We start from the raw sequence: 26,175 nt of genomic DNA, 5'->3' as shown, positions 1-26,175 counted from the left end.
GGCCACCAGCTCCCACAACAACACAACTGGTAGAACCCTTCCCTCTTGTGCTTGGAAGTATTTCAGCCATGCTGGCTACTAATAAATAAAAAGAGAGCCCCACTGCAGAGAGAACTGAAAAGAAGCTGGTGTTCCTTGATTTATCCATTTAATCACAGAGACGATCAAGGGGATGCTGGCAGCAGCACATGTGCACATGGAGGTCAAAGCTTCCCTTCTCCCTCCCCCTAGAATTCCAGTCATTCTTAAAGCAATGTACATGCTGTAAACCAGAACAGATTAACTGCCAACATGTCTCTTAAAGGGCCACTGTTGGGTCAATTTGGCTCATAACGAAGGTTTTGCAAAAAACAAGCCTTTGTGAAAATGAAGTTCTAAAAAATAATAAAAAAACCACCATCCCCAAAAAACCCAACCCAACTAAGCAACGAAAAATCCAATCAAAAACCTGGTTTTTTTCAGGCTTCTTCAGAAGCTCTATCTTTTCCCACAAAAATAAACATGCCTCAGTGTATAGGCAACACTGTTTGGACTACCTTAAAAGTGAAGCTGAATTAAACTATAAAATGAAAGCAGCTAGTTTATTTTCCTTGTCTAAATAAAGAGATATTGAGGAGTAAGGCATCACATTAGCACAAAAAAAGATTAGACCACTGATAACTCTTTCCAGTTTTAATAATCTCAGGTGTCAGTAATGCTGTAGAAGGAATAGCTATGTGCTTCAAAAAACAAGCAGATGTTTAACCTTACATTGCTCCTTTTAACTCTTTCACCAAAAGGCACAGTACCTGTGGAAGCAAGGCAGGGGAAACTCGCCTCACCTCACCTCAGCCAGTGCCCAGCTAACATTAGCTGGGTATTATAATTTATTTTTAAGAATCAGCTTTTAAGAATTTCAGACACCAAGAATCGTGACAACAGTTCCCAACACATAACATGAGACAGCTACAAGAAAACAGGTCATATTTCTTCTGCCATTCAAAAGGGAAAGCAAAAAAGAAATGAGTAGTTTTGACTCTGCTACAGAGGCTGACGTGCTGCAGGCGGTCCCAGAGCAGGTCTCTTGCTCTCCGACCACTGCACCCTCTCCCGACCCCTTTGAAGAGTTAGGGGGTCACTATGGCTCCAGGATAATTTTCCTTAAGGGATCCGGTCAATCACACCAACTGAGTGTGACAGTTTTGTGATGGGGACTGCTCAACACTGCCCCAAACACTCTTTTGAAGTAGATGGGACAGCAAGACTGGTTTTCAAAATTAATTCCTCAGCCTCTGAGCCATCCCATGGCTCCCTCCTCAACTACAGTAAATGACTGGAAAACACAAAGCCCAGGTTGTTGAAGTGCTGCATCTCCACATAGCTGTTTAAGCTATAATGGTTGCGTTTCAGGCTATTTTCTGGCCTGAGAAGTGTCAGAGAACTACTTCATACGTGGTGACGCTTGAATAAAATATTTGCATAGGTAAATACAGGTACGTCACTTTCTTCTACCTTCTCATCTTCCCCATACTTCTTCCTACCTCCAGATTCAAATCTTTGGGCTAGGGGACAAATGAAAAGGAATTCAGTGTGTAAGAGGAAACTGTGTGCGGTGGGAAACAGCCTCTAGACCTGGCACAAGCACCATTTGCTCCAGGGTAGCACAGATCTGAAACAGCTCAGGAGCCATCAGTCAGGGCTGAAGTGAAGAGAGCCAAATGAGGCGAACCATCAGGAAGGCAAGCTTTGGGCCCTGGGCACAGAAAGGTTACAGTAACATGGACAGCACGAACTGAGTGTTTTCTCCAGGAACACTAAGCAGTTTCTGTTGCCTCCACAAGATACCTTAAACACATCTGATTTTCAGATAAGGTCAAGCTTCTAAATCATCTGTTACTTCTGAGAAATGTGTCTCACTGTAATCCAAGTTGAGTGTACTGGAGAAGTCTCATGGCAGGAAAACCACAGACTTCACAGGTGAGGAGGTAGATGCACTGGGAGATGTGCATGTGAGAAGTTTGCACAGCTGCTGGCCCTCACTGGTTTCTGGAATACAAGAATACTTCTAGTCTACTGGTTCAAATCCTGCCTCTGCCAGTGATGACTGAAAGACATTGTAATGTAACAGCTGCTTGGTGGCCAGTGTGAAATGCATTAGTTACCTCAGCCTGCTGCCTGGTAGGCAGGCGTCCACATCAGATCAACCATCATCACAACTGGAACTAAGCTGCACCCTCAGAGCAAAAGACAGAACTAAATGGACAGAGACAAAATTGACCTCTTCCTTCCAGAGGTTATACTCCCAAACCAAGGAGGAGGTCTTATGAGAAAATATCCTTCTACAGTCAAACTTACTCTGGTGGCAAGACCATTCAGCATACCAGTACAATATCTTTAACCACCAAGAAACCACTTTGTTGTTAAAGAAATTAAATGAAAAATGGAAAAATCAGCATGTTCTAATCACTCTGGCTGAATCAGAAAAGTTAGTCCTCAGGAAATATCAAATTCAAAGATCAGAAACAGGCGTAAATAGATGAAAGAAATGTCATACACAAGCCACAAAATATGTTCAAAGGAAAGTTGTCTCTTCCCAAAAATTTCATCTCCTGCACTGAAATCACTTGAATTCCAAAGCCTTTGCCACTTTTGGACAATATAAACTAGAAATGATATCTAGAACATTAGACATTCAAAGCTAGGTAGCCATGAGAATGTAACGTGTCATCGTAATATAGAAGGAAGGTGTTTTTCTTGGCTGCGTCTATTGTTTTGCAAATTCATATTAACAGAGGCATGTTTGCTTCCAAGAATTATTCTTTTTTTTCCCTTGCTCTGCTGACAACATGCAGTTGTGCTCAACAGGGAGTTCAAGACTGTGTGAACTCAGAAACTGAGAGCCCTGTTGCCCCTGGCAGACTGGGTAAACTTCGTGTCTGTTAAGGTCTCTTAACCAGTTTCCTCTCCTTTATAACCCAAATACTTTTTCGCAGGATAAGTCTGCACCTGCAGACTTTGGCCAACTGTTACCTGGTCAGTTTGCCTCTTAAGGGAATGGCTTCCTACTTTGACTCTAACAAATACACGTCCTAAGTAAGACACTACTGTTAATGTTGCTGCAGAAGCAGCTCAGCCCTTTGTTATATTTACTGTACAGGCAGTTGCCCCCTAGGCTGCATTTTACAGAGTTCTCCATTTTTGAGAGCCAGATGCAAAGATGCTAAAGGCATAAAACTTGTTGCTACTTAAACAGCACCTGTAAATACAGGGATTATGAGATCCTCCTACAGCTTCTGCAACCTGATGTAAAGGCTAACCTACGGCAAGAAGGGGATTCTCGGTTCAAAGCTCTCTTAAGTTGATGTATTTTAATGATGGAGCTCAATAACCCTGGGGACTGAAGTCTTTTATTTATCTCAGAGAAATTACACAGCAGGAAGAACAGGAGTGTTGGCTTTCCCATGATTTGCTGTAAATATCCTTCAGTGTTGATCAAAAAAATCTCTTCGTAAGAGACAGAGTTCAACTGTACCATCTTTCCTTTGTTTCTGGCTGAAAGTGTCAAAAGGCCCAACAGAACTGGTTAGTTACATGTCCCTCCTGGGCAGGTCTCCACAACTGACTTCTCAAACGTTTTACACTGATCAAACAATGATCAGGCTGTAGCTGGGCATCTCTCCGCTACTCCTGAACCAGAAACTTAACACTAAATGTTGTGTGTGCCCATGACAACCCTGATAAACTGTTTGTTTCATAAACAGCAGGTTGATCCCTGGATATCCAGGCAAGTAATTAGCTCAGACTACCTGCTCACTTTCTGAATGCTAAAAAACAAGGAGTCAGGCAATTTGGGAAGCTGCAAGTGAAGCTGACAATGGCTCTTTGCCTGATAACCCAGGTATTGTTCTTGGTATCCAAAACTGTAAAGTTATCTGTACAAAGTTAATTCTTTTATAATTAGACAAGCACTCCCTGATGCATGTACTTTTTCCGTTCAGCTTCTCTTCTGACCCTGAAAATGGCTAGTGTGTGCATACATACATATACACACACACACATGAGCCATTACTTGCCAAGTTAGGAAAATTTCATCTAGGAGTTGCTATCGTTTGTTATCCACTTATAATGAATAGCTAGCTTAGAAGATTAAAAAAAAGAAAACCTTTCAGATTTTCAAATAACGCCCTTTTACTGAAGTAGAGAACATCACCACAGGGCAAGAAGGCGTTAGGCGTAGCATGCAGTTTCAGTATGATATTAATGATCTTCAAAATGAACCCAAACTGCTTATTCACCCAGATTCTCTCCTGCACTCAGACTCTACCTCAGAATGTACCCCTTTGGCTGGGCAAATAAAAGTATGTGGATTTGCAGTCAACGTAACATTTCCCACAACACAGTTATCTCCACTGTTGGAAGCTACAGAGAAGCAAAGCAACAGGTTAAACATGTTCTCAATATACTGTCAATGATACTTTACGCTGAGAATACATGCATTGCTATAGACATGGGAACATGACCTTTACCCTGCATCATAATGCACTTTGGAGCAAAAACCACTTTTTCATCTTCTAGTTTTATAGTGTTTACCTTAATGAGAACCTAGCTCATGACCTGAATTCCTATGTGCTGTTGTAATGCTACTAGTGTGATCATAGGAAAGCTCCACTGGCTTCAGGTAGTCCATCCTGTAAACCAGTGCAGAACTGCTAGACACAGGACAACCTCTTGTGCTTCCCCTTCAGCTAACACTTCAGATTTACAAAGCTTCCACACCCTTCCTTCAGAAGTTTTCTGCAGAGTAATTTTTACCATTTTAATGAGGTACATGTTACTTCTGACTTGCATACTCCTTTTTTTATACAGCCTTATTATACATACAGTATAAATACTTTGTCACTAACCTTAGCAGTTGTTACGCTCTTCAATACCTGGCATGATGCTTCATTAACAATCAATCAGCCAAACTATGTCTGTGTTTGTGTGTGTTGCGTGACGTGTGTTAACAGATCAGACAGACACATGCATACACTCTTCTTGTAAATAATCCCCCAACCTACTAACCAGTTTTGCATTAGTTCACTGCATATATTGTAATACATAAATATAATTTACATTGCTAAAGGTCAGTAAATGAATACAACACTTTAAATCTGCTGAGTACTGCAGAGGACAGAAAAAGGCTCCCTGTTAAGATAAGATCTGGTAAGATAACCATGTTATGTGTCTCAGTGCAAATATGAAATAGCCTATTTTAAATACATATTTTTTTTTAATTTTGTCACCTCTTCTGGTGGTCTCTTCCAGCATTATGGCTATCTCTGCTCACCTACCCCATCAATTCTACAGTTTCAAATTATTTTTCACAAAGCTTGCAAGAGAGGTGCAACAGTCCAAGAAGCCTAAGGTGAAATGCCTTTGTCAGTCCTAGATCTCAGGTTAATTCCACCTAATAACTAGTATGTAAATTCACTGCCTGATAGCCCTTTTCAAACACAGGTGTTGAACAGCTTTGTAAAAGTGAAGAAACCTTCCATTACTTTGCACATTCAAAAGCCAAAGCAGAGGCAAGTTTAGTGTCTTGGTCAAAGCTGGGAAGCCATTTTACTGTAAAGCAGGGAATACAACTCTTACACTTACCAACTTTCAGTATTTCACTTTAAACATTCACTGCCCTTCCAAACCATTCTTCATTTCAGAATTAAATTCTCATAAAAATATAATAATGATGCCATTGTTAAAAAACGTGACATGCAATTGTGCAGGCAAATGCCCTTCATTAGTGGAAGCAAGGTGCTTTACAATCTTTGGAGGAAAGAATGTACAAACATCAATTCAAATAACATTATTAGTAATTTACATCCTTGTTACTCTTTGATAAGCTAGCAACTGTCTGGTTTAAAAAAAATAAATCTCATACTCCTTACAGTTGATGCTTCGTGGTAAAACAGAAACGTGGTATCACTGAAAGTACTGCCAACCACCTCAATTTCATATGTCCTATATGCTTCACAGCAAAGCTGCTAAAAATTGTGCCCTTCTGAAGTCCTTTCTTGTACTAGTCCACTTTTCAGCGTCACATCATCCATTGCAGGAATGACTTAAGATGATGAAATCCATGCAACATTCCTTCAGAATTAGTAATTTACAAAAGTACAATCAGTGACCATTTTTGATCCTAATTTAATGAGACACGGGATAAGATTCTAGGGATCAGAACAAGGCAATCAGAAAAATAAAGAGTGGTCACTCACCTTTCCACCATGTGTGTCTGGTCCAGTGATAACCCATCAATTGCTGTGCATTCTGGACATTTGAACTTCTTTCGTGGGGTCACCTGCAGAACGGCACGCCAGATTATCATCAAATATCAACAGAAGGGACATTAATCTCCTTGCACAGAGAGCAGTGCAATACCTCTGAACATGCCTGCAGTGTAAACTGAGCTGTCTCAAAAAGGAGGGGGATACAAAAAAAACCCACCCCCCAAAAAAAAAAGCCACTCCATTCAGCTCCATCTGGCCTGGCTGACTGCAGAATTCACAGGGGCCCAATAAAAACGGCTTGGAGGGTTTTTTTCTTCTGTAACTGAAAAGAAGTGGTGATGACAAGCTCCTTAATTCCTGTTTAATGACTGTTTTCTCACTGCCAAGGTCCCTGTATAAACACCATTTGTTCTTGCAGCCATAACAGCGATGAAATATAGCTTCCCATACTTCACCGTAACGTTAATCCAACAGACGCTCTTTTGCTTGCTCCAGTTAATAGCTGACTGGCAAACTCTGCAAGACTCTCTGAATTGCACAGAGGTGCCAAATTACTCTGCTGTGCCCTCATACAGCTCAAAAAATTTTTCGGCAGAAACACACACTTTATCTTCGAAAGACTTTTCTCGGAAATACAACCACCAGTCCCAGTAAATGATGATGGACAGATGGGAAAATGGACCCTACTAATTGAAGTAACGCCTGGTGGCCTCTAAATCTCATTGCAAGTTGACACACTTGGAAATGAATGTAGAGTGAATGTCTAGACCTGAAAACGTGTCGAAACATGTCAGGAAATTAATTCAGGGATAAAAAGTTCATTTAAAGCTGATCTTGCAATTAACATTCTTGCAATTAACATTCCTATAAATCAGCTGTTGCCAGGCCATGACAGAGTGAGCTGCGGACAGTTGGTAATTTCTTTCCTCCAGTGATCTCAAATAGTTAAAATAAATGTAGGTGGGCGTGTGTGTGTATATATATATACACACACACACACACACACATATATAGAGCTATAATTTAAATTACCTTTTTCATACCTCATCTAGATGGCTAAAATAACCACCAGAAACAACTGGTAAAAAATGATTCTCTATTCCCAGTCAGCATGGAAGTTTTATTAGAAGGGCTTTTCTACCATGGAAGGAGAACAAGACACCATAACGGGGGTAAATCAGAGAAAAAGGAACATTAAGTAATATATTGAAACCTACTAAAAATTTATGAGTATGTACATCATGTTTATAACTTCCTAAAGCTAAACTGCAGCAAAGTCCCACCTTAATGACTGATTTGCCAGTGACATTTGCCACTAGAAAATTCATGGCAATATCTTCACAATTCATATGAGCATCCACCCAGTTCTTGATGTCTCCAGGCATTTTGTAGGTGTAAAGATAGTTGAAATACTGCAGGATAGAGGGAGAGAGAGAGATACGATTTAAAATACAGATGCAGTAACTCTAAGACTAAATATTCCAGACAGTGAACAGCAGGCAGCTAAGGATGGATTACAGGCAAACTGTGATACAGCCTTCAGCCAAGGACAACTTTAGCAGGTAGAAAATAATTTTTGGGTGCTTAATTGTATAAGTACTCCTTTCCTGACCAGCACACAAATTTCTTTACAATCGGTTTTCTTAAACTGCTAGCTACAAAGCTACATTCACTGCAAAATTTGCTATGTAATTACAGGTCATGTAAACTGGCAAGAATTCTTCTGTAAGTTCATGACGGTAACAGTATTATTTTATTATTTTAAACGCAGAGAGAAATCAGTTGTTTTCACACCAGCAGAAAGAGGCTTAGGGAAAGTTTCCAACTGGTTCTCTGATTGTTGTAGAAAACAATCATGGTACCACAAAACACTCACAGAACAACGACAGAAACACACAGAGCTCTTTAAAAAAGGTTCATGCTATACATGTAGTATACAAGTTGTATATTACTTTGTGATAAAACGCTGCCCCAGTGAGCACCATTGAGACTTCATTGGTCCATTCTGATTCATATTTCCATTTGTTCATCTCATGGTCCCAGAGATGTAGGCGGCCTGGATATCCAACCAACCTGTCAGGGAACTCACGCCAAACCTGAAGAGAAAAAGACATGACACAATGCCAACCAGGCCTGCACAGCAAGCAAATGCAAACACACAGATGCAACGCATCTGCTTTGGGAGGGTAGAGTTACAGTGGTGCAAAGATCACTTCAATTCTTTTAAGTCCCAATTCCTGGAACAGGAAGCTGCCTGGAAGGAGTATGAAAACACCCAACTTTGCTTTGGAAGGACCCTACAACACAGGGAAGCCATACCCCAGAGCAAAAGGCCACTAAAGCGATACTAACTTCCTTGTATAGAGAAATACAACTGACTACTCAAAAAGATTTTAACACTAACTAAAACCAAGCATGATTAAAATGGAACTTTTGATGTTAACTTCAGTAGATACGGCTACAGCCTAACTACTTTCACAGCTGGCTTTGGATCTAACCAACCTGTTTCCTTTGATAGGAACAGGCTTAAAACAGGCTTATATTTTAATATTTCTGGTATTCTTTAGTGGGTGCTTGAATGGATCTACTGCTACATGGAAAGCCTCTTTGCCCTTGACTTGTTCCAGACAGCTGGATGCAATCAAGATACCATCCTTGTCACTCCATACATTATTTTGTAGCTGACTACAGGATCAAACACAGTAGACAAGAACAAGGAGAAGGGCATCATTAACGCAACCCCAGTTCTCCACACTGCTGGCCACATTAAATAATGGACAATTTTTGCATTAGGAAAAAAAGGGAGAAAGGATTATAATTATTTAGAAGGGTTTGAATACTATTTGCTTGCTAAGTACACAGTTTGTCTTTTGCTGATCAATAATAAAGTTAGTATTTATTTGCATTATTTGCAGATAAATTACTCAAAAATTGTCCTTTAATCCAAATAACTGCTAGGTTTGTTGAAAGAATATTAGTCTTAACTCTTACACACAGTGTTAGGTCACAAGAGTTTCTGTTTCAGGCAGGTAGTGTATAAACAAACACATATCCAGATTTCATTGTGTATGCAAGATCAACAACAAATCATCTCATAAATCCCCCAACAGTGCTTCACTAGCAAACCTCTTTTCTGTATACAAAAGGCAAAGGAACCCTACAGTTGAATTTGCAGAAAATAAAGTGTCATTTGGAATTCCACCATGCTGCAAACCTCATCTTGTCAACGGTTCCCTTTGGGCACATTTTATGTGCCAGTATGTTTCAGTTGGAAGGCCTGGACTAGAAGGACTCTGTGCAAGAATTTTGTCAAAGTAAATATGATAAAGCAATCATCTTTAAGTTACTGCTTCTGTATTCACATTTCTGTGATTTTGCATTACTATATACCTTTTCATCTGTACTTCTCAACACATTTTATTGCTGTCAGTTAATATAGCTTCAGAATCCCATGATGAGAGCAGTTATTATTTCAAACGTCCAGATGAGGAAACCTGCCAAAAATCATACAGGAAACAAGAATGGGAACCAGATCTTCTGACTCCCTGACTTGTACTTTATCCAGAAATCAATCTTTCTAGACAGTTCTAGGGCACAAATACTGGAATAGTATGTAGATAGGACAACGCCCTAACATAGAGGGCTCTTGAAAGCAGAGATGATTTGGAACTCAAGGAAGAGAATTCATAGGACACTGTTACAAGTTGGTGCCATCAGCTAATTAAAAAAATACTATTTTTGGCAGGCAAGCCAGTGAGGGCTTGCGATACCTATTTAGACATGTCAAAGCCAATAAAGAACACAAACCCAAAGGTAACCCCCACTCCCTCTTCCAAAATTTTATTCCTCGCTCTCCAGGGCTCAAAACGTTAATGATTGAATTTAATTTATTTTTTTTTAAACATGACTATTAAAATGCCCATCTCCCAGCTGTGGAAGACATCACCACATAAGCTACTGAGGCTCAATAAGGATTTGACAGAACACTAAGAATTCTTGTAGAGGGAATGGCATGTGTATTAAAGGCAGCTGAAAGAAAGATCAAACTTAGCTACTGCTTCCTAAGGGACTTCAGTGCCTTCACAACACAGAACCACAGATTCATATCCCTTCCATTTTGTGCCCTCAGTGTCATCTTCAAGAGTCCAAATTACGAAAATAAAAGCCAACTATAATGCATGTTACTCATTCAGATTTCTTTGTATCACTGTAAAGCTCAACCCTACCCCCATTCTGGCCTTTGAAAATTGTCATTTCAATGCATCCAAAAAATAACTTGGTTACTTTAAACAAAGATTCCTTTTAAAATGTAATGCTATCAAAGTCAGTGGAAAAGCTTGGCTTTTTCATAATGTTCATCACTAGCTCATTCAATGGTAGTTCCGGGAAAGAATCCCAATAGTAGCATCCAGCTCGTTGCCCAAATCTATATGTACGTTTTGTGCCAAAATTTATATATACAGCTACTGCTTATAAGGAAGCTTTCAGAATAAAAATAGTGGTAATGATTCTTATACTGCTCTCTATTTTGTACTACCATCCATTTTCTTGTTTGATGGTTGCCTATAATTTATTAGGCTGCTAGGAATACATTCCATTTTAGCCAGTGATCTTATTAGCTTTCTCAGACTAAAGGGGGATAGCCTGATTTAATACTGGTAAGGGACACATCCAAGGAAAAACACTGCCAAATGAAGACGAGGTATGCTTCTTTGCAGACGATGCTATTCCAGTGACTCTGCTAGACAACCCTGAAGATAAGTATTTTTGGACTATGCATCTCCCAGGTGACAAGTCAAAACAAAGTTCTGACTTGGAAGTTTTACTAAAAAGTAAGAGATGCCAAGAGAAAATGATAGCAACTTCCGAGTTCCCCAAGCGACATAAACAGCCTAGCTAAAACACCCTCCAGCCTCATTTCTCCACAGTTCTTTCTGCCTCCTAGCCTCAGCTACTCTGTGCCATTTCACTGGCCATCAGAACAGCTGCCACAGCTCATCTTCCATGTAACGTGAAGGACAGAAAGCACTTCCTTTTCCAGAATGTACTCCAACATTTATGCGTTAAATTTATTAAGTTATAATAAGTCACACACAACTTCAGGAACTGGCTAATTACAACTAGAAAATTTTAAAATTTAATAAACTGAAAAATGATCAGTGTCTCCAAAGCTACCATGGCAACATTGTAAGAATGAAACACTGACTATCGTCTACAAATGAAAGAAACCCCAACGAATCAGTATTCCTTCTCTCCTCCCAGAGCCCCAGTTCTCCCCCCGTCCTCAAAGGGATGGCTTGTGCTATTACTAAAAAATAAAACAAAATGTAACCACAAAGCCCATTAAAAGATAAGTGATGCTTTACATACGCACAATTTGTAAAATAACTTCAACATGAAGAAAGGCTTTGAATGTGGCCAGCAGTTACCCATGGATAGGTTTTTTGGTAAGCGGACTTACATTATTCCTCCTACAAAGGAATGCTGAAAAATACCCTTTTAACAGTCAAAATGGCTATGGAAGCATTCTTCTAAAGAAGGCATTCAAACTTTATGATGATTTTAGCCTAGAGAAACATGCTATTCATCAGAGAGCTGATTTTTTTAAAAAAGAATGCCAGAGACATGAAGCACTGAAAAACAGCTCCGAGACAGAATAAGATCATCTACTAGCAAAAGACAAAAAGCTTCCAACAGAAAAAACACAACTTTGCAATGCACCAAACAATATTTTCTATGAACAAAAACCACGAACTCAGAGCAATAATCCCAATTTAGATTATTTCTAATCTTGCTGTAATAAAAATACTTTTTCTTTGTAAGGAGAAAGTGCTGCCTAAGTACATAATAAGAAATCTTCATTAACTTCGTACTCGGAAACTGTTATTCCCACTTTTCAGGGTTACAGAAATGCTAAGCCATCTGCCCCGAGGACAGCTGAGACACAGAGGTGGGAACACAACACATGCTGTCAGTCTCTCATTCAAATACCAAACACTTCAGGAGCAGGCAATGGTTCTGCTTTAATTTTTTAAGACTATGATAATCTAAATACTTGCTCCTCTTTTTGGGTCTCTCTAATACTCCCCCCGTGAACACCAAAGACCAGTAAGCGGGGAAGAAGTCGTCTAGCCCTAACAGCTTTTTCTCTAGTGCCCCAAGTCATGCCTGTGATTTCACCATGTAACTTAACAGAAATACTTTTTTCAAAGTCAGAATGTCACAAGTATTCTTCTGCTACCTTAATACAGCAGCACATAGGGACTATTTTTCTGCTTGCTCCAATAGATTTACGTAATGTCATAAATCACTGTACCATAATAGTTCACTTTTAACAAGTAAAAAATGTCTGACACTTTGAGTGTTACTATAATTTTTTATGGCTGAAAGTGTACAGAGATCAAAGTTTTCTGGTTTTTTTTAGGCTTGCTCTATACATTCAGACAAGCCGTGACAGAGGGGGTTTTGCCACATGTTTTAATGTAAAGTCTCAAGGACGTCAGGAGAAGAAAAGAAAATTACTGAATGTCACGTTTCCAGCCCTTCTTATGACCAAAGCAGAAGCAGACATACTCTTAAAAGAAAACTTTCTAGTAACATTATATGCTGCTACTGTTCCCTCTGGATTCCCCTGAAAATGAGTCAAGAGCTTGAGAGATACTGTTCTGGTAACACACATAAACAGATAAATAAATTATCACAGGCCGAGGACAATTTAAACATCTGGGATCCAGCTCAGGCCTGTCAAGCAAGTCACAGACACTCAGGGACAGGAAAGATCAATCTTCAGCCCCTGATTTCTGTGCCAAGAGTAGGAACTACATCACCCACCCTCTATACAGGAAAACTGTGTATTTATAAAATAATCCGCTTTGTGCATTCAAAGACATCTCTATTCATTTATTTTACAGTGGGGGAAAAAAGAGTAATCTCAAAATATAAGGATTCAAACCCACAGGTTTGTCTCAACTGTCTGCTCAATAAGGCATTTTAATTTTCCATCGATGTGGCTGTGTAAGCTGAATTCCCAGAATCAAAAAGGAATAGGATTTATAATAAAATGCAAAAAACTTGCAAAAGCAACAGTTTGCCAGACTAAACAATCTCTTGACCAAACAGTTACATTCACACACTGAATATAAGAACTGTTGCTCAGATAGTCCCTGCAACCAATGCATATGGTCCACAGAAGGCCAATAAATTAGCCAGCACAGTCCAACAGCTAGACTGGGGATGAAGAGTTCTAAGTCCCAGCCGCCACCCAATCATACTGACTACAGGGGAATTCATGTCAACTTTTCTTTGCCTCATTTTTTTTTTTTTTCATGAGGATAACCCTCTCCTGCCTAAGTGACCAGGCTCGATATACATGAAGTTATGGATATTCCCCACTGAGGATGTTTAAATTAACACTTCAGACACATGAGCACCACAGTTCTACTCCTGACAACCTCTGGCTGACACAGTTGAAACTCTGCTACAGTTTGAATCTCTGCCTCGAAGCTCTCCAAGCCTGCTTTTCTGGTAGCAGAGATTCATTTGGAACTACTTACAGAGTTACTTTGGTTTTTATGGAACTTATTTTTATTTACCTTGAGACAGCGTGATGAAAGTGAAAAATCAAACTGCAAATGGAGCCAGGATTTACACAACATGTACGTTATGGATTTGCTACCTTTCTTCCCATCAATTCGCCCTCAAAACTAGTAGTTATAAGCACCACAGACAAAAGTAAGCCAGCTTGCAGAACTGCCAACATCTGATAGCTCTGATGTTGCAGTGCAGTGCTTAAAAACATTCAGTGTAGACAGCGGAGTACAGAGAAGGCGTATGTGGCCAAACCCCCCCTTCTTTCAGTTGTCTTCTCTTCATTCTGTCTTTCACACTTCATGTACTAACCCGTTACTCTTAACCTGGCAAGGGAAGTATTTCCTTTCTGGAGACACACATGATAGATTAAACCTCTGTCTCCACTGCTTAACATCTTTGTTATTACATCAGCATACCTACATTACCGCAAGTCGTTTCTTGATTCCAAAGCTCGTTACTTGCTAACAGCCTCTTTCACTTGAGAGGGAGAAAGAGACCTATTTTACCACATATGTATTCACATTAAAGAAATACTTTCAACATCTGAAAATACCTTCTTGTGTTAACAGCTACACTTCGATAGCTAAAAATGAGACAACTACCCCATTTAGTTTGCTTTCTACCCTTTAGAAAAGAAGTTTTCATTATTTCATTCAATTTATGGAATAGCTTCCTGTTCTAGCTCTCATCAAGAGCAAAACATCGTTGGGCATCATACGTATTGCAGATACAGGTGTGACTGAATGATTCAAATCTTTCTTAAAATATATTACTCTTTCTAATGTTTCTGCTTTATTTACAAATATAGTATGTTTGTCTTAAATACGCACATGTAACAGTAATGTCAGATTATGGACTGTGTCATATGCTCAAACACAAATGGAAGACAAAAATTAACTCATTCAAAGCAAAGTTTTGGAAGGAAGACAACAGTTTTGCTTTAAGTGCACTTTTTAACAAACATGCCTGTAAAGGCTGTCACCTCTTCATACTGCCATGGGTAACTGATTTGGACAAAGTTTCTTTTTGTTGATACCCTCACTACAACAGCAGCTGTTGAAGCTTTGCCATTTCAAGCATACGATACATGCGTCCCCTCCTTGACATTCTTCAGTTCCTCTTTTCATTGCACTCCACCTTACTTTGGCATGTCCTCAAGAGGCCTTCTCTGTTCCCAACACTTAATCTCTGAAACTTGTCTTGTCCATCAAGACACATTAACTTGGCTAGCACTTCTGATTTGCCTGAAAACTGTTTGAAACTATTAGGAAGAATGCAATTCAATCTCCAGACTGCTTGCATTATACCACTTGCACAACATTTTCTGGAGTCTCTTGGCATTACTATGCCAGCTACCGAAAAATTTCTATTAGCAGTTTTTTCCATAAAGTAACGACTATCTGGAAAAATACTTTGGTCAGCATTGAATTGTTACGGTAAAGAGCGATACAACAAACTGAATCAGCAGACTGTGCAGTGATTCTTCCACTTTATATACGCACATAACATTGAAGTGGACAGCCCAAGAGACAGGAAAAACCCAGTTCTTTTACCTCATAGCCAAACTGGAGCTCATCTGAGGTTAGCATAATAATGTCATCATCAATAGCCAACACTGCTTCTGTTTCAATCTCATCATAGGGGAAGAAGCGGTTACTAAGTTTGTTTTCTGCAGTCCTAACAACTTTCAGGGGAACACGAATCTTCGGCCAGAGGGAATCTAGAAAGAAAAATTAGAAGAAATATAATTCAATATTGTACTTTATTTCTGAACAAGTCTGCACATCTGTCTTAGCTTCTCCTCTTTTTTTTTCTTCACCCCTTAATAAAAAAAAAAAAGAAAAAAGAAAAAAAGAAAAGCTGCTTAATGGCCAATTTACACCTGAATTTCAGTTAGGCAAACACATAAGCATAAGAATGCAAGAGACAGAACTTCAGATCCATTTCCCTCTACGCTCTACAGATTGTTTCACAGGCAGCTGTATGGGGGATAGCTTGCCCAAAACAGCAGTGTGCAAATCATCACTTAACAAGACTTCAGTGATACTATGTACTGGTTTAGGGCACACAGCAAGAACACATATTTTACTCAACTGCAACTACTTAAAAGAATCTGAAGCAGAATCACTGACAGCAAGTCCAGGGTCACAAAAAATTTGAAAAAGAATGCTGAGTTCTAACAAGTACTGAGAAGGGTAAGTTTTATTATATCAATTAAAAATCTAGATATACACCTAAAATGTTAATCACTATTGACAGTTAGATTCTGTGTATGAGAAATTTCTTTCATCTTCAAAGTCCTAAATCATGGCAGTAATTTAAGCTAGATACATGCAAAAGGATTCTACTGGTGCCTGACAGCATCCTTACAAGCAGAATAGAGCACTGGTGTACATCATCATGAACATTTGCAAGTCCAATGATGTTTAACTAGCAACAAAACCCCCTGTAGATACAAAACTGGATCCAATCCACTTTACAATGGGATTAGATTTCCAATTCTTGTTACGTGTTTAACATGTAGCACCTGAAGTGTCACATTAACAGTTCGTGCAGGCTTTTGCATGTATTAAAAGTTTTTCAAAATCCTATTCTATTCCCTCAAAAGTGTAACTGCAGGCATAGGTATAGAGCACCAAGCTAAAAGAAATACAACTAAGGACCAAATATTAAATATTAATTTTAAATGCATATATTTAGCCACATACATTTTCTAGCACAAAGCTTAACAGTAGTCATTATTACAGTATGATGATTCCAAAAGCACCGGTTCATCAAAAAGTGATTTAATTAGTAGCTAAACAAATAGCTAAACAAGTACAAATGTGATTTGTTGGTTTATTCCAGCTTTCACATAAATTTTAATGAACATTCAAGAGAAAAGAGAGCATTATAAGATGAGTCTAAGTACCTTGTGAACAGTAGATGAACACTTGAGTTTCCTACACTGGTGAAACAGAGTGGGCATCAGTGGTGTATGATAAGAAAAATACGCTACAATACATTATATCAACTACAAAGTGACTGCTCCGAGAATTTGTAAGTTGTTCTCTGTGTCAAATGAAAATATGCATAAGGATACATCTTGAGGGAGATGATCCTCCCCCTCTGCTCAGCACTGGTGGGACCACACCTGGAGTACTGTGTCCAGTTCTAGACTCCTCAGTACAAGAGACACATGGACATACTAGGGAGAGTCCCAGCAAAGAGCCACAAAGGTGATGAAGGTGCTGGAGCATCTCTCCTATGAGGAAAGGCTGAGAGCGCTGTGACTGTTTAGCCTAGGGAAAAGAAGGCTCAGGGACAGTCTCATCAACATGTACAAATACCTGAAGTGATTCTGTGGTAAATAAAGTCTGTAAGAACTGACACTGGGCCTGAAGGCACTGAAATTTTTGTCAGTGGTCTGAAATATATATAAAATGCCATTGCAATCTGCAAGTGACGCAAAGCCTGGAGATGTACAAAGCACTCTGGACTGCTTAGTAAACTAGGTGCATTTGAACAAAAACCAAACTGACACAACTCAACACATAGTGAAACACTAGGACTAAGACAACTTTTTTACCTAAAAGCAGTTGCTGAAAAGGATTAGGGGGTCAGAGTGGACATTAGTTCTCAGCATGCTGCTGGGGCAAAACGGATTAATGTAATTTTTGCAGATGTAGCTGGGTAAGTAGTAAGAAATTGGGGGGGGGGGGGGGAAGTGGAAGGCAATTTTCCCTGTATGCAGACATAGGCAGATAGATGCTAAAATACTGTTTGATTTTGGTGTTTGTATTTTGCAAAGCATATTAAAACACTGGAAATGGTGCAGGAAAGAACCACGTTATCTGAGGGCAGGAGAAAATGCTATATGGTGGAACTTGGAGATCATCTTGTTTAGCTTACTAAAAGAAGGAACAAAAAAGTGGATTTGATTAACATGGACAAGTACTTACACAGGAAGAAAAATGCCACATATCTTCAACCAACTGGAGAACGACATAACGAAAAACAATGACTGGAATCTGAAGCCAGGCAAATTCAAAGTATAAATAAGGAAAACATTTTAAACAGTTAACAGTGGTTAACCTCCGGAAGAAGTTAACAAGGACAGCAGCTGACCCTGTACGTCTTGTCTTTCAACAAGACTGGGTATTATTATAGGAGATGCACTCAAGTTAGAAGCCACTGGATTGAAAGGAAAGGTAATGTAGTGACTCATGATTTATTTATAGGTCAAAGCAGACGATCTTCCCACCCCTTCTGCCTCGAACTCTGAATCTGTGAACAGTGACACTGTTGACGACTGTCATCAGGATGAGATAGGAACTTTGGATGCAAACTACTAAGACATGGGGACTGAATACAGAAATTCAGAAAATAGCACAAGGAAGTAATATCCTTGTTTGTGTGTTTTGAGGATGAAAAGAGGAAGGTAAAAATGGGTATCAATGAAAAAAGCCACTGTAAGGGCCAAGATAAGAGAAAACCTAGCCTGAAAAAATGGTTTTAGTTTGTAAACAATAACACAATCAAATTCTGGAAGTGTTCTCAGCAGAAAGATCTGAAGAATGTTGGATGACAGACAACACCAAAAATAAATAGGTTACAACACGATACAATTATGCACACATACTTCCAATCCCATAATAACCCAGAATCAGGTCTGCTCCCAAGACAGCTTTGCCCTGTTTCCACTGTCAGTCTGTTGCACTGGGAAGATAGTTACTACCATAGAAGAAGAGGAGCTGCTTCATTCCAACGTGTACAAGCAAAACTTTCTCCCAGGAACGAACGTCCACGTCCTCACTGCCACTGGGCCTCTCAGATTTAACAGCTCACACAACATTCAAATAAAGCACAAGAGCTACACACTGTTTAAAGACACCAGAGTCCAAACACTACTTCACTGGGAAAACAAAGCAGTATTTCCAAACCACAGTAAAAAGTCTTCAAAAGTCAGTTTTTCTTGGAGCTGTATTTTAGAAAGAAGTATTGCCATGCATGGATGGCCAAAGAAAGGAGAAGAAATACAGAGTGATATTTACTGGCAAAATTTGTATTCAGTCTCCTACCCCAAGGTTTTCCCTGTGAGATTGAAAAACTGACTGTAAAAAATCTACCTTTATCTGGGTGGTCTTGCAGAATATGGCCTGTATTTGACAAGTATTCAGGTTCTTGTCAGTTTTACTCACCTCCTTTCTAGTAGAAGGCAAGAGGCATCAGCCCATACAATGATGCACACTTGAGTACCCTGTGATAGGATTAGTAGTCAGTCAGAAGGATTCAACCACGTTACTGATGGGCTCCAATGAAAGTCACAGTCAGCCAGCAGCTGGGGAGATAAAGCAAGTTCCTTGGGGCCACAACAAAAATGTTCAAGAGCCATGGATTCCAATTACAGTGCAGTGAGCTCATTTTATTCTCAGTATTGTAAGGTCTTTGAAATGCCTTGCTTGAACCATAACCTGAAACAATGATTCCAGCAGGACATCACTGAAATGAATTTTCATCTTACTAGTCATCCTAACCTCAGGAGGCAGTAACACTCAACGACTGGAACTGTTTATTACAAATCAGTATTCTCAAGTCAGCTCACTGCTTTCTTACTGGTTTACCATACAACATGCAGGTATCCACATTATAAGACAGTTACAGGTACCTCACAAAGACACATACTATGGCCTCATAAAGATTGTACACTGCTTAATGTCTGCAAACTACTTAAAGGCCTCAGGCTAATTGCCTACAATTATCCAATTATAAACCCAGTATCGGTACTAAAAAATTTTAAGCAGCCTGCTAGATACTCAAAATACTCTACTGTCACGAGTGTTTCAGATGCAAACAGAATTACCATAGGTATGTATGCATTTATAAAGTTGTATTGACAAGTATCGACAAAGTTCACATTTTATACATGTTAAGCACTCTCTTATTGGGGCTTTTCTTCCTCTCAGGCCTGCTACACATAAAAAAGACAACCAAATGGCAACAAAGATCTTATTTCAGTGTGGGAATGCACTGAAACAAAAATTGAAGTTCAAAAGTCACTAGGATTGAAAAACAGTAATTCAGAAAAGCAAGCAAGCATGGACACTTTAAATTTCTAGCTCTTTGGAAAATCAACTGTTTGACAGCGTACTAACAGACATGCCACTTGCATAAAAATACAGTAACAGACGAAAAAGTAATGAAAAGTATATGAAAAATGAAGATGTAATCTAATTATAATCAGTATGTATCTCAGATGTCAGCAAATCCTCTTAAATCCACATGATTTACTAAGGTCTTTGAAAGTCTCTCAAGATGACCAATTCTCAAAAAGAGGTATGTTACTGTAAAATATTTAGTGCTTTGAGAAACATTATACAAAGTTTTTGAATTTGGACTTAAATTAATGAATAGAAAACATCAACATTTTGAAAAAACTCTGAATAAGATATTAGGGTACCAGTTACGCTGCAGCATGCAAAATGAAAGGAAGTGCAAGACCACTTGCTGCCTAGAGGCTGATCTGACACTGAAGGTTGCTGCAGCTACAGAAATGGAAGCGAGGGAGACATCATGACACAATGACACCTGGGTAACCACTTCAGCAGCCTGGGCAGAAATGACTATCACAACACACAGCAGGCTCCACTCAGAGATACAAGTATTCAAAATCAGCCCTGCTGCAGGAACTCCAAAAGAAATACACAGTCAATAAAACAAATACAATAGTACTTTGGAAATCAAAGTTTTATAATCCATCAGGAAGGTTAGAACCGTCTACACTTATTTTAAAAGACCACAAAAGAACAGTATTTGTACTTTTTTACTTATAGAAGGAATGTGGCTTACAGAGTAGTCAGAGACAGGGTCTGCCACTTCTGTAATACCATGCTCTGAATTCTCGGAAACTGCTTGGAAAGTTGTAAGAAACCTCAGTATTAACAAAACATCTAGGGGGGAAATTCTCAGCTTAGTAGATTTTATTATAACCAAGGCAAAAGCACATGCTTTATTCTTACAGTAAGTGGGCACTGCATCATTTAACAGTATGACAAAAATAACAGACAACCAAGATAAGAAGGCAGATGAAATCTTACAAGATGAGAACCTTTAAGCATACAAGAGTCAAAAAATTCCCAGTCCAAACGTGCATTTTAAAACCAGTGAGGACTTCATGTGATGCAACAGAGGTAAAATATGAAAATAAAGCTCTCTGGAGTGTATAGAAGTCTATGTACATACAGAACCTGAAGAGAATGACAGGCACCTCCTGTTGCACATCATACTGAAATAATTAGAGACAAGAGTGTTACACTTGCTCTTTGGCAACCAGACTCAGGGCATTCTTGGCACTTTGTGCTGTTTAGGACCACTGATGCACTGATTGCAGGAGCTGCCCACAGAAAACAGCATGTGGTCTTCTAAACACAAAATCAGCAGTTTCCCAACTTTGCCAAATGCAGCTTCCACTTCTAATGTGCTTACAATCCCTAACAGTCGTATACATGGATGTATTTCTGGCCAGCCCGCAATCCCACTATTAAGTCCTAAAAGCAAATTTTTCAAGCATGATTTCAAGATGATTTCTGCAAACTGCAGGATCAAAAATACCATAATTACATTCCCGTTTAAAAAATACAGAAGAGCAGCAAAACCCCCATCCTCTAAATATGCATTTGTCAGCTACAACTCCCAGTGAATTACATGAAAGACATAAGGAAGAGAAAGGAGGACAATCACGAGAGGGGGGCAATTTCATTATAACCTAAAGGAATACCCTCTCACACAAAACCAAACTTTTCATTTGCCACACACCTTCCTATCTAGGCTTGCCATCAGATGTTTGTAACAACAATGTAAGTAACATAAGCTTGCAAAATGCTTATATATAAAAATGAATTCTTAGTCTGAAATCCAGCCCTCTTTCTCAGCTCTAAATGAACTGCTACATCATACATAAAAGAAGGATCATAAAAATAACAGAGAGTAATATTTCTGTGGAGCATATTATCTCTTTTCAAAGAGAAATGACACCGTCATGTTGTTAAATAGCATCATTCTCTGTATCCTTGCTTCTGAGAAACTGGGAAGTTTAATAGGATCTGAAGGTCTCCTTTAGGAGCAGATGCATTATATCTATCTAGCCAGCAGACAAGTGTATTTATACAGGAATTATTTGCTCTAATTATCATCATTCGTTTCCAGTTTCAAGTGAGAATCAATACAGCTGCTATGCAGAGCTAACCAATATTTTTGGGACATCCATTCTAAGTAGTACCAATTTCAAAAACAGTAAGTGATATGTGAGTGCAGATGGTTTGCTGCATTTGCAGTTGGAAGCACTAAGGATAATGAGGAGCTGGGAATACAATGTAGACTCTTGATGGCAAGAACTGAATGCTTGCCAGTATTAAGAACACTATCACAAACTGGCTAAGATAACGGCATTTTAATGACTTATACAAAGATACTCATACTTACATGCTTTTCCTGTTTTACTTCCTCAGTAACAATAGTTAGGACTATGTCGTGACTACTGATAACCTGGCACCAAAGTATTAGCTCACGTTAAGCTCTGACTTCCCACAACTTCTATGGAGCCCATTTGGAACTATAAAAAGGAAAAGCCTTTCCAGAAGTTGTGCAAAGTAGACCAAGATCAACTAAAAGCTGGCAGAAAACATTTCCAAACACACTCCTCTGTATGTACCTATAATGTACTGAATCCCATACACCACACTCAACTCTCATACCTGATCTTTTACTTGATGCTCATTCTAATTGATCTATAGTAGTCTACATGAATTCAATTAACTAAACATGGATGATGGAAGCCTAACAAGTACTTTTTCAGTCTCAAAGACTGACTGGCAGAACTTAGCTGGAATCTGAAGTTTCAAAAAACTGTCAGAAACATCACTACCAAGCATCTTACACCTATTTATTAACAGAATTCTTTCAATAATGGCTCACTGAAAAAGTCTGTCCAAGAATTTCAACTGCTTCGACTTAAAACTATCTGTTCAAACAGGTGTTTTCTACTTACATTAGAGTGCTTATATTAGTTTACAGTAATGCATAGAATTCCTCTTATATATAACAAAATAGCATATTGGTTTCTAGGACATTATTTAGAGGCCAGTTTTGTTAAGCTAAATTTCTAGACTTCCTCGGGAAATAACACTGCAAAATGTTTGTAAGATAATTCACAGAAGACTAAAACCATCGCGAGACAGTTCTCTAGCTAATCAAGGAAAATGGCATTAAGTCCATCATCAAGAAGCTGAATTAATTCAAAACCTAAAGAGAAGTTAAAAAAAAACATTCCTACCAGTGCTGACTACTGAAGGTACAGTACGCAAAAACACAAAAACCACCACGAAGTTGGTTTGTTTTAAAAAAAGGTTTTTTTTCAGTTAACACTGTCTTCAGATTCAGCCATAGGATACTCAAATTCCGTATCCCCACTGTTTTATATCAGTGTTGTCCATTAATAGTATCAGACTGAAATACAAATATGATGATTGCAGTAATACCCGTAACCCTTATAGCCTGTACCTTATTGCAAGTTTATCAGCAACTTAGTTCCAGGAGCCACTACCAACACAACTAGCAGAAAGTACACATTCTTTACAATACACTTTACATTTTTATAAAACTGAACCTAAAAAGGAATCAAGCTACCACACACAATTTGTAGCTTATTGTATATTTACTAACAGTAATGCATTTATACATTTTTATACCAGTGATGTGGTAGACAAAATGGTTTCTTCAAATGTCAGAAACAAATGTGATGAAACACCAGTGGAAATTTCTATCACAGACTATTTTCTTGCATTTCAGAACTAGCAATTTAGACAAATACAAATTAAAGGGTAAAAGTATTTGGCTGATGGAGAAAATGAAAAAACATCCTCTCTATGCAAATATTCCCAGCAGCAGGCACTTGGACCGCAATGTTTATTTTAATGAATGCAGAATGAGTGCTGAAAAAAAATGGGCTTTTTTCCTGTAATATTTCAAAGCTTTTAATCTTTTTATTAATATTATACATGCAGTCATGGGCCTGCTGACATTACTGCTGTGTTGACAGGCTTCTTGCATACCCTGTATAGCTGAAGATATATGCAAAACTCAGCCAATGACACACAGTAAAGATCATATACCCTAAATCCAGAGAGCCCTTTAGATCAGCAAGATGATTCTATAAAGCCTTAAAGTTCCAGATTAAAATCGTAATAATCTGTGTTAATTTCTCTCTGCTATTTTACATATAAGATCCAATATTTTTATCACCATAAGCACTCTGAAAACTTGCACAAGATATCTGTGTTTTCATAGATTCATCGGTTGCAGTTGTATTTTTTTTTTTCCTAAGACACAGCTCATATTTTGAGTTCAAAATCAAAAGACTAGACCCTTGGCTTCCAGTCTCACCCAAATCACAGTGGTGTTCCTACTTCTACACACAGATTCAGCAATGACCTCAAAATACACAGTATAGCTTCCACCCTTTACACACACCTATGTCTATGATACCTCTCAAACAGAAAGTATGGGAAGGCAGCGAGTTCAACTAAGCAAAAGAAAGGCCAAGGCACAGAATTTTCTTAAATCAATTCCTTGTCCTGAAGCTGAATTACTAAGTGATGGTGAAGACTTCACCTCTGTGTACCTGTTTCTAAAGCTGTACAATGGGAATAACCAGTTAACCTACTGGTTATATAGCCAGGATACACATTCGTAAATGTTTTGAAGGTACTTAGATTAAATTAAACCTACAAAAAGCAGTTTTATTTTTAAATGTATTTATATTTTACTCTGATTTCAATGCAGACGTTACCTTCCTAATTAGAAATCTTGGCATCTACCTAATAATAATGGCATGAATAATGCTACTTATGTAGCAGTTTTAGACTACAGGTCTCAAAGCATTTTATCTAAGACAATACTGTTGTATTCATTTTATGGACACAGAAACCAAGGAACAGTAAGAAATGAGTTGCTCCCATTCAGCAGGCAGAGGTTGTGTCTGGTCAGTGTCTCAGCACAAGAACTATCTACCGAAGAAAAATAATTACAACACTGTTTTTAGTGCTCAATTTTTGTTTATTTTTCAAGAACCTTGTAAGACAGCCTGTGCGTCCTTCATGGTGTTCAGGTACCAGTATGGCAAAACAAGTAGGAACTCAAGAGCAGACAGGTGACCAAAGATCAGTCATTTAAGCTCGTACTAGTCACCTTGCGTTTCCTCCGCACTCAGTGGAAGAAAAAGGGCACTTTCTAGATGGATTATTTAGTTTACCCTAAAATAAATACCTGATGCAGGCTAGATTGAGATGCCTGTTTCTTTTCACTGATTCTAAAGGAATCACGCAGTCTAATGAGCTCAGACTTGCACAGGTAGCTCTCAAACATTAAGTTACAAGAGTGGTCCTTGCAAACTCAGAGGACAAAGGGAAAAACAATTTTCAATTTCCTGATTCCTAGCCCATATACACATAACTACTTTTTCTCCAACTTTATACTTTTGTATGTTATTTTGGTGAAAACTTTCCAGTCAGGTGTTCAATTAACCTGTTGCCCTCTTAGCTGCTTACCTTATTTATTACCAGCCAATGTGACAAAAAAAAAATCTCAGTTGTATCAGAGCTGCATCTGCCCCAGCAGGCCTAGTTTTGGCAGGAGTTTGTTTCTATCCATCTTGCATGTTCCCCACACCTTTTGCCATTCTGCAGTGCAGCAGCCAGGATCAGCTGCAGCCTCTACCTGCACTGCAGGATGCTCAGCAGGACTGATAGCACAGTGACCACAATTCAGTCTTGTCATTCATCTGACAAATATCACCGTTAGTTCATTTTCAGGTCATGCTGACAAACAGATCTTTTCACTCAAATTTTACTAAATGCTGAGGATAAGCAAAAAAGAATTTTTATCTTATGGAATGCTGCATTTTTTGAGGGGTGCAGCTTTTTAAATTTTGTACAATATTTAGAACAGAATATTTCATTTTTATTCGGTTTTTCTCTTAAAAGTCCTGGGTTTGCAGTGTTTCATTACATAAAGGCATTATTACAAGTACATAAGCATTCATTTAAAAAAAAAAAATCACAAAAAGAAAACAGATCCAAAACTCACTGTTAATATCAGAATTTGCAGGTACTTCAAAACTTTCCATTCCTAGAGACAGATTCCCTCTATTTCCAATACATACAGCCTTTGATAACAATGGCATTTTCAGTTATAATATTTTTCTGGTGTTGACAGAGGGAAGAAAGGGGCAGCCACATGTAGCTATGCCAGCTACATCTCAGGAGACCTAAATACAATTCTCAATTTACTGCATGCAATTGCTAAG

At 38.6% G+C, this 26,175-nt stretch overlaps 1 protein-coding gene across 1 annotated transcript in view; it reads right to left on the bottom strand.

The window, feature by feature from the left end:
• The window catches only part of EXT2 (exostosin glycosyltransferase 2), an 82,130-nt gene that overhangs the window by 4,783 nt on the left and 51,172 nt on the right, over positions 1–26,175 (bottom strand). The window contains exons 10-13 of the mRNA XM_055803122.1: positions 15,389–15,555; positions 8,198–8,341; positions 7,529–7,657; positions 6,234–6,316 (exon numbers count right to left, since the gene is read on the bottom strand). Of these exons, the coding sequence (XP_055659097.1) occupies positions 6,234–6,316; positions 7,529–7,657; positions 8,198–8,341; positions 15,389–15,555 (523 nt within the window). The remainder of the gene's footprint in view (positions 1–6,233; positions 6,317–7,528; positions 7,658–8,197; positions 8,342–15,388; positions 15,556–26,175) is intronic.

Source organism: Falco peregrinus, chromosome 1 (genome assembly GCF_023634155.1).
Source record: "Falco peregrinus isolate bFalPer1 chromosome 1, bFalPer1.pri, whole genome shotgun sequence".
In the NCBI taxonomy this organism is placed as follows: domain Eukaryota; kingdom Metazoa; phylum Chordata; class Aves; order Falconiformes; family Falconidae; genus Falco; species Falco peregrinus.
The sequence above is the reverse complement of the archived record's forward strand: the minus strand, read 5'-3'. Positions and strand labels throughout refer to the sequence as shown.